This window comes from Mytilus californianus, unplaced genomic scaffold (genome assembly GCF_021869535.1).
Source record: "Mytilus californianus isolate M0D057914Y unplaced genomic scaffold, xbMytCali1.0.p SCAF_9, whole genome shotgun sequence".
NCBI classification, from domain to species: Eukaryota; Metazoa; Mollusca; class Bivalvia; order Mytilida; family Mytilidae; genus Mytilus; species Mytilus californianus.
This window is the reverse complement of record NW_026262745.1, coordinates 7,978,905-7,989,334: the sequence shown is the minus strand read 5'-3', so window position 1 is coordinate 7,989,334 and position 10,430 is coordinate 7,978,905. Positions and strand designations below refer to the sequence as shown.

Genomic DNA, 10,430 nt, shown 5'->3' with positions numbered 1-10,430 from the left:
TGTAGCACTCTTATTCATTATCCCATTTTTGATTGTATGAAGATGTAAAGTACATGTAGATGTAGTTATTGAAACAAGTTTTATTTTAGTGTATGATATGCCTTAAATATGATTATCCAGAAATGGGAAAACCCTCGTAAGATCAATAGGCTAATTACAAATTATTTATTTAATATTAAGCATTGTAACTAGTAATACACGTCTCTAGTATTCCCCCAATCAACAGTTTTAAAGCATTACATAAAGGTTTACAATGAGATTACAAAACCCCAAACCCAAACTTGAATCTAAACCTAAATCTAAGTTATTATTTCGTATTGAAACCTTTATCGAATTACATTAAGTTGTATTTTTCAGAAACAAATATTGTACAAAAGATGCCTTGGGCGGTCCGTGACTGGATGCGGTCCATAAATAATGTGTTTGTATAGGATTAACAAATACGTTAAAGAGAATTGGAGTACAAATATTGTTTTAAAGCAGGTCGGCAATTCACTCTTCTGCTAAAAATGATGCGCTTACAATTATCCATTCTTAACACGTACTTGGGAATGAGCGTTTTCTAATTGAGTAACTGAGTAATTTCTAACCTTTTTTCATTTAATATTTATTTTTATATAAATCATCGAAAATGGTATAGGAATGATCAAAACAATTGTTGTAGCACATCTTCTTCAATGCCTTCTAATAAATGTTATAAATCATGTCTTTGTTATTGTTAATGTGAGGTCAATAATACCGATTATATCATTACGAATCTGTGAGAATCCGTAGAGAGAGTTTCGTAATCGTTTATTTAAAATTTTGTTTAAACTTATTTCCTCGCTCAATAGAACAGACAATTTTCAGGAGCAACAACGTGAAGGCCCAGATCTGTATTCCCAGGTTTTGTAAGGAATATTTAAAATGGAATAATTTCATATAACAAAGTTGTTTGTCTTTTGAATAGGAAATCAATATTTATAGATTTTAACATTTTTCTAGATTTACCTTCATCAGGAATGTTCAAACATAATCAATTTAGAAACGAAAAAGTATAAATATTTGATTACTGAAGGTGCTATATTATCAACGGAATCTAAAAGGAAAAGCAAAGTTCCACCAACTAACAATTTTTTGTTTCTATTTGACGTATATATCATATGTCTGAAACTGGCGTTTTTACAACGTCAAATGATCTAATCACCATCCAAGAAGTACTACTAGATTAAGACGAACAAATAGTAGAGGTGCCTAAAAACCATAATCCATCGCTTTGATTCAATTCTCATGCAGTGTGCAAATATCGTAGTAACGAATAGCAGTCTTGTTTTTTTCGGGTGTAATCGAACAAAAGATCTTTAAGAGCATCCTTTGTGTTTAATCCCTACACGATTAAAAACATGCAGCGTTATTCCACCTAATTTAGTTTATAAGACAGTTTTACTATCAACTCATTAATTCAAAAGCATGAATATATAAGTGACCTCCAAGGCTAAATCCATCGTTGCAATAATACGATCATCTGCATTACAAGCTGTTATTAATGTTTATGAAATATACCAACACAAGGACTGTAACTACTACGAACGAAATAGGAGCTGGAAATTAAAATTATCTTGGTTAAAACTCGGCTGAATTTTCGTAGTTCTTTCTTTGATAACTCATCATACACTACAACTTTTCTTAGATTCCAACAGAACCCTATATATGCAAAGTATCAATATGGCCATTGCAATTAACGGGAAGATTGAAAGGAAAAATAGATTAAATAAGGTACAGATAATTTCTTCAAACCAGAAAAATTCTGTGAAGGTTGCATTACAAGAATAACATAAACGGTACCAATTTTCTGCACAAGATGCGCGCGCATTTCGACAATCAATGTCTCTTCAGTGATGCTCGAGGCCAAAATATTTGAAAATCCAAAGCTTATTAAAAATACGAAGAGCTATAAACAAAAAAGGACCAAAAAGTTATCCAATGATCTCAACCAAACCTTGGATTCAAACCGGAAGATATTCAGACCAGTCAAGAGATGGAAGATGGATAATACCAATAAAATAGTCTTCTATATTGAAACAATCATGTTGTATTGAAATGGAAATCTTGTTTTTAGAAATCTTTCAAAAGTTATACAAACCAGTATCATCGAAGAAAACTGCATGGATGTATATATTATGAATACATTAACCTAACATCCGATATTTGTTAGCGATCGGAGGTCAATCTGAAATACTTCTAATGTCCAGTATCTAATGAGGCAGACCCGCAGCAGAATTCTAGCTTTGCGAACACTTTAATTAATAATGGATAAGTCCAATTGCAAAACAAACCGATGACAGAATCATCCACAATACTATCCGTCTCTTGTAGAAGTATCTTGATCATTGAGTCGTTATTATATGTGACGACTCTTGATTCTTGATTCTGATACCTTATAAAATCGAGAATCTGTTGTTTGTGTTGAAGTAGAAATAATTGTCATATTCATCGTCAAATTGATGAAGAGGATACATTTTTGTATTAATAAGTTACAGGTTATTAATTAATTGCAATAATTGTCTAAAAAAGCACCACACTAGATTGAAACGGGAAATCAAGAATCAATCTGATATACCTATGAGTTTTATGACGGAGATGGAATAGTTGTGGGAATACTTGATGTTCCTTCTTAATAGAAAAAAAATATTTTCATTGTATTAAGTAAATTCTAAACGTTTAAACGTAGAAACAACCGCTGTTATCAATCAATTAGTGGACAATCTGAAGATAATCAGTAAAGATAATTCTTTGAAGATATAAATGAAACATATACTTAATGCTAAAAAATTTGCCAAATAACATTATATGGAACAAATTCAATGAAAAAGATTAACTAGTTTTCAAATGAGGAAAAGCCATCTTAAATTTTATCTTAAGTTAAGAAGTTGACTAGATATGATCTAAACATTTATAATAATCCTCTTTCTATGTTGTTGAAACAACATGTAAAAACTTTTTTCAACCACTTGGTGGCTTGCTTTGCTTTGTTAACATATTTATAGTTATAGGTATATTGCTAATAGATTTCTCTTAGTTTGCAGAATTTACAAACAAAAATGCATTTTCTAACTTTATAAAATATAAATAATCGCTATAAATAATAGAGGTGGTTCACCATTTCTTTCAGTAAATAAATGATTTATTACTCCCATACTTTAACACGTAGAAGCGTTTTGACAATTTTCAATGAACATTGAACCTAGTCCCTAAATAATTAACGTACCTTTTTCAAGGGAACCACGAATTTAAAACCTATTTTCAAAGGAAAACTAGCATAAACATTGCATCTCTAAAAACGGGACGATTAAATATAACAAAAACAAATATAAAAAGAAAAGAAGAAAGAAAAACAATTTTTGTTTATTGCAAACTCTTACAATATCCTGTTTATACATCAGTACTTCATTTGTACTGTTTAGAAACAAATAATGCAATGCCATTATTACAAGTAGTTCTAAGAACATCCTTGCGGAAGTAGTTTTGTAACGCGATTTGTTATCACCACCATATCAATAAACTTAATCAATTAGTAAATCCAATCAGTAAACCAGTTGTTACAGTATTATTTGATGTTTCTAATTTAGTTAAATTCCACAATGAAAATATTGCAAAATTTGACATCAATAACTGGTTTTATATTGGGCCTACATGAATATAAGAGCCTTTATATTCTTGATTACAAAATAGATTTATTCAATCATTTCTCTTTTTTGTCTTTAAATATTCCAATAAAACTGACAAAGCACTGACTATTTTACTATTAGCTTGAAAAATCAGAAATACAAAACGACTAATTTGAAAACAAATCTTAAAATATTCAATTTACAATTTAAATTATATATATGAATTAAAAACCAGATTATGTGATGTTAGATTTCATTAACTTTATAAGTAAAGAAACAATATTTTTTTAACTTGTTTGTTACAGTGATGCACTTTGTCCCTTTCATTCTCAAAGTTATAATACTCAAAGTTTTGAAATCATTGACACTGAGGAATATATCTCCATCATGCAAAGCTCTGATTCTTTGTCAGGATTTTGCTGTACTTTATGTCCTCTTTAGTTTGATCAGCTCTTCAACGTTTGTATGATGTTTAGGATTTTAAAATATTTTGAACTCGAGCATCAATGAAGAGATATTACTTGTCGAAATGAGCATCTGGTGCAGTAAATTTGGTACCGTTTATGTTATTAGGATAACACTATCTATGTAAGCAGGAAAGTTAGGTTAAGAAAAAACAACCAGTAAGAAAAAATCTTAAAATAATTGATGTTTAATCAAAATTAATGCACATTGAGTATAAAACAAACTTTTATGATATTAAATTCCATTAAAGTTATAAAGTATGATTTTGTCTTTTTGTCTATCTTTTGAACATGCTTTTACATTAATGCATTGTTTTTCTTTTATTACTTTAATAAATCACATGCATACTATTTTATGATACCGAAATTTGGACTTTTACTACCAAATATTACTAGTTTATTTCTGCCCTAATTATTTGTATTGAACCAGAATAGCATTGTTATGTAAGTTTCTTCGCTTAATTTCTGTATTTGTTCTCTGATGATTTTGCAATACTCATACTTCTTATACTGCAGCAAGTCTGCGATTGATGTTTCTGATTTCTCCTTCACTCTGTATACCTATTTTTGAATTAATATGGTTTCTTCAGAGAGATTCGAACTCCTGCTGTTCATATCGTGAATAGCGCAGTTGAAACAACCAACAAGATCAGGAAGACATTTTTTTCTCATTTGTATAAGCGTAAGCTTTATATTCATTTTTTCTTTAATCAAATCATTATTATCCAGTTATAAAAAAAATATTTATGTTTTAGCTGACTATATTAATTAAAGGTCTTTTTACTTTTAATGTTAATAATGCAATTATAAATCAAACAACAAGAAAAATCGATGCTGGCAGTCCCAATACATATCGAAATATCAAAGTTTCGACACCTTTATTCCCACCTAAAGTATGAATCCCTCGGTTTTTTTTTTCGTTTAATATTTTATTACAGTTTTAAGAATAGTATTTCTACAACCTTATATTGGCTTCAATCCATTTTCCAAATTAAACAGCTATAAAACTTTAGTTTTGCAAACGGCGCTGTTTTGGGCAGACATATGAATTGTTTTGATTCACCATTAAAATAAGCAAATAACGTGATTGTGGTCAATTGATGATGTCAAAAACTTTGTTTAGCACTGATACAAGATTTCCTTTGGTTTCAGGTGATTAACAGTTGAATTACAAACACATTCTTTTTTTATCATTTCCAATTGAATTTCTGGAAAAAATGGGTTTTTGTTTACTTAAAAATACGTCAGTATTATTTTAAAGTGCTGTTGAAAAGTGACTTCTAATAACTGTTTTAAATTTCTCCTTATTTTCATACATTATTTTATTCTACAGAAGTCATAATATACAAAAATGCTGACATCTTGAAAAATAGTTTTCTCGTTTGAAAATCGGGTGTTCCGTAGTTATTTCCAATCGTTCACCAAATGTTAAAGAAATGTTTTTTGTTTACTTATATTCAGATAACAAAACTGATAGTTACAGAAAATTGATTAATGCTACCAACTTAGATATTAGGATAACTTATCAATTTTACGAGGATTAACCCACGGGTTTTCTGACCAAATTGGACGAAAAAGAGACACGAATGATAAATCGAACTCTGCGAACAGAAAAAGACTGTAAATGTAATACATTTTTCTATTTAAATATACAAACGTACATAGTGCTGATCTGACAAGTTAAGCCCTTTTCAACAGATTTTTATAGTTTGGTCTTATGTTGCACTGTTACACCACTGTTACCAGGTTAAGGAGAGGGTTTGGCGCCAGCAAACATGTAAAACCCCGCAACATTCTATATGTGCCTGTCCCTAGTCGGAATCCTTTGGTTCAGTGGTTGTCATTGTTTCATGCCTGTCATACTTGATTTTCGTAAATTGTTTTGTATAAACTAAGCAGTTAGTTTTCTCAATTGACGTTGTTGAAGGCCGTACGGTTGCCTATAATTGTTTACATCCACTTCATTTGAACTTTGGTGGATACTTGTATCATTGGCAATCATACCACATCAACTTATTTTCATATTGACCAATATAATTTAACCAATTTAAGGTATGAGTCTGTCATCCTTGTACATTTTTCAGTGTAATTATGAAATTGAAATTCATGTATTCCATAAATAAAGAAATCTCTAAATATTGAGGTCAAATCAACTGTTAATTCTTTGTTGAAAAGTTCTTAATTATCCTTAAAAATTAAGATTAGTTTTACAACTGTACATTATGACTTTACTTATGTCAAAATTGTAGTCTGTAAACTATGTTGTTTATACATTTCATTTTGAGAGGCCTGATTGAAACGAAATTGTGTGTTGTTCTTTAATACCAGGAACATATAACATAAAACACAAAGATTAGATCATGTGGTTTTAATGAAACAAAATAACAACATATATAGCTATAGTGTTCTATCAATATGATATATAGGTATGAATATACATATATATATATATTTATCTTACCTCCTATACCTTTCTAGGAATATGATTGGTTAAAAGCAACCACGTGGAGACCATGTATATTCCATATTAGGTTAGTAGGGAGGCAGGGCTTATTTCAATACACGGTTAGTAGTAGTGTTACGTCCCTTTATAAAACAACACGTTGTTGAAAAATCTTTTAAGGTTTCAACAGACAATGCAATCAGGATGATGAACGATTGACATAAATTAATAAAACACATTTTAAGCTTACAAGTTGTTATTGTCGGCATTTGTTTTTGTGTGGACCAATGGAAGTAGGTTCTTAATACTAACGGTATTGAAGAGTTGCTCACTTTTATATGCTCTTAGTCTAAATACCACATGTTAAGATAGTCGGTAAGATAAATTCGTTACATAGTGTGCTAGTTACATAATACGATATATATGGGGTCAGTAAATTCAATATGGGGTGAGAGCGAAACTAATAATATTATAAATGAAAATGCACTCAATATTTGTATTCAACATGAATAATAACATTTTGTCGATTAAAACACACAGTGTTATCAACAAATTTCATCATAATATATATCAATATAATAAACAGTTATATATTTGTTTGGCTGAATCAGCAAAACAGTTATTGTTAAATAGGATCAAATCCAGTAGACTGAGATATCGCAGGTAGTTTCCGTTCGCCCTCAGTCGTTGATTTTATATAAGAGACTTGTGTTGTACTCACAAATCGACTGCCTCTTCTTGTCGGTCTGGAAAGTAAAATAGAAATGCTAATGCTCCCGTTAAGATTTGATAAACACGTTTCATTCTGAAATAATGGAGCATAAGAAGCATAGTACATCGTTTCAATCTGCTTGTGAGTATTTTTAGTCTTGTGTGTTTTTTCCTTTTTCTTTTTATGCCTAGCAGAGATCTGATAAGTATAGTATGTTTAACTGATGTTTACAGTGTGGTTTGTATTGGACATTTCGATTAAAAAAATCATAATATGCCAAAATGTAATTTATAACATGGTTTGTCAACAGTATAATTAAAAGGATGGGTCACAGGGCATTTAATCAAGCTACAGATTAGGCAAAATTATTGTATAGATTATACAGTGTCATGTAAAAATCCAAATTGTGTGTGATAGAATGAAAACTAAACGATAGAAGTTCAAGATAAAACATAACAAAAAACTCATCAAAGATATCAGGCTTAGAAAAAAGTTCTTTTATGTGTTTTTTATGCTAAAAAATAAAACAGATAAATCAATCACATATTTTTTAATAAAAGTTACATTATCTGACTTGATATGGCAATTTAAAAAATATGGAATTTAACCCAAAAAAATATTCTCTTATTTTACAATCAAAGATGGCGGCTGATCACCGATTTACCTTGATAAAAATATAGCGATATATAGACAATATTGTTAATTGCTCTCACGTTTTAATTTTTCACCCAACCGTGACAATAAATTGGTCACATAAAGCATTTTCAAAATTGTTATACCTTATACAGAACGTTCACCATTATAAGCAAAATACATTTCAGGTTCTTTACGTTTATTTGTGTTTTTTTTAAATTGCGCATTATCAAAATGACTTTAAATTAACTAACTGAAAGATGAACACGTAACGCATTGGCAAGTCATGACAAATTATTTCAATCAAAGGAACAGAGCTGGACTTAACATAAGTACTGTTGGACAAGTAAACATGATTAAACATTTATGCCTACATTGTTCTTATAACCACTACAATAAATGCAGAACCATAAGAGTTTTGCTTCTTGTTTCTATCTTTTTAAAATTATTTTATCTAAATTTGAGCAATATTGGTTTGTAAAGTGTTGTGCAAGTCGGCTAAAACAGCGATGTTAACTGCAGTTAGTTCTATTTTGAGTTAAAGAGAAAGCTCATTTTGTATAATGATTTTCCCGCAAAAATGTCAAATTTATGTGAGAAATGTTTTCGTTTCAAAATGTAAAAGATGTAAAAAGATATATTTTTCTTGGTCTATTATATTGGTAAAACCCCATGCTGATATGCAATGGAATGTAAACGAACATTCTAATAAATAGCTATCCCAAAGTCGGTGTTTATATTGTTAATCAGTATGCTGTCAGTAGTATTTGTACTTGTCTATAATGCTTGACGGCATATCTTCATTTCTCTTCAACTTATTCGAATATTAAATAGTTTCGAGAACATTAAGAGCTTGTTGGAAAAATGTCTCAATAGCAATTACACCACATCTGAAATACTTAGGCAAAACATTTAGGAATTTATGGTCCTCAATGCTCTTCAACTTCGTTCTTCATTTGGCCCTTTTAACTTATTTTGATTCGTGCGTCACTGATGTGTCTTTTGTAGACGAAACGCGCGTCTGGCGCAAAAACAAAATTTCAATCCTGGTATCTATGATGAGTTTATTCTTACTTGTATATTGACATATTATATAGACACTTGTTAATGGTGAAATAAATATGTTGCAATCTAGATATCTTATGGCTTTACCCTGTTTTAGCCTGTTGGGTTACTGTCTAATAGTGCATATCCCATATCAACTTTTATTTCTAATCGCATCTTCTACAACGGGTTAAATCAGCAAAAATAAATTAATTAAAATTATCATATTTGTTCTGTATATTTCAGACATTTCAAAAATATAATAAAATTCAAATATACATGAAGTCATAATAACAATTTTTTCCTTAAACTTTATTAAAATATTTGTATTTCAAAAGAAATCAGTGTAGCAAAATAATCATGATAATTGCATATAATGGTTAGAACATTCTGTTTTGCTATCCACGTTGACAAGGTTCTTGCAATATGTGTTATACTTACGGTTTGTTGACGACACAACAACATATCTCGAGGAAAGCTCTTTTAAATGCTGTGTTTGTCATCATATACAGGAAAAAATTAACAACATAATTTGAGAACATGAATAGATAGGTCATCGCCCAGGCAACATCCATCTTTGCAAGGGTCAGATCATCCGCATCAGGAGCTAGATATGAATCTGTTATGAAATATACAGACACGGGGATTGTAGCCACTAGAAAATATAAACTTGTAAAGAGAATCATCTGAGTTAAAACTCTGCTGAATTTTCCGAGTTCTTTCCTAGTTGACTCATCAGATACCGACACTTTTCTTAATTCCTTCGATTCTATCAAAACCATGTTTATGAAAATGTTCATTATTACCATGGCTACAAAAGGAAAGACTGAAAGTACAAATAGATCTACGTAGGTATAGATAAATTCTTCAAACCAGAAAAAATCTGTTGTGGTTGCTTCACAAGAGAGTTCTCCTTCAAGATCGACTAGTCCTTGTGTTTTAAACCAAAAAACATTCAGACCAGCCAAAAGAAGAAAGATGCATATTACCAAAACAATGGTCTTCTTTATTGAAACAATCGTGTGGTATCGAAATGGAAATCTTGTTTTAAGAAATCTTTCAAACGTAATGCAAACCAGTATCATCGATGAAAACTGCATGGACGTGTATATTACAAATACATTAACCTTGCATCCTATATTTGTTAAAGATCTGAGGTCAATGTTAAACACTTCTATTGTCCAGTATCTCGTGGGGCCAACACACAGCACGGTCATGTCTGCCAATGCCAGCGCAAAAAGAAGTATATATGTAGGTTTCTTCCAGAATTTTAATTTTGCGAGCACTGCAACAATGGATATGTTGCCAAATAGTCCAATTACTAGTAGGACCGGGGACAAAATGATCCACAAGTAGCTGGTTGTTTTATGTAGAAGTTGGATAGTATCGTAATCATTATCAGAGGCATTTTGACGCACCGAATCTGAAACATTATGGTATCCAAGTTTGGGCGCTTGAGTTGAATTAGACATAACTGTTGTATTCAT

The 10,430-nt window shown here is 30.5% G+C and overlaps 1 protein-coding gene across 1 annotated transcript; it reads right to left on the bottom strand.

Annotated features, from left to right (window-relative positions):
• Positions 1-6,581: 6,581 nt before the first annotated feature.
• On the bottom strand, positions 6,582-10,430 carry LOC127715769 (mu-type opioid receptor-like). The gene is made up of 2 exons (XM_052221916.1): positions 9,385-10,430; positions 6,582-7,300 (listed from the first exon to the last, which is right to left on the bottom strand). The coding sequence occupies exons 1-2, from the start codon at positions 10,428-10,430 to the stop codon at positions 7,180-7,182; spliced, it is 1,167 nt and encodes a 388-aa protein (XP_052077876.1). The 3' UTR covers positions 6,582-7,179.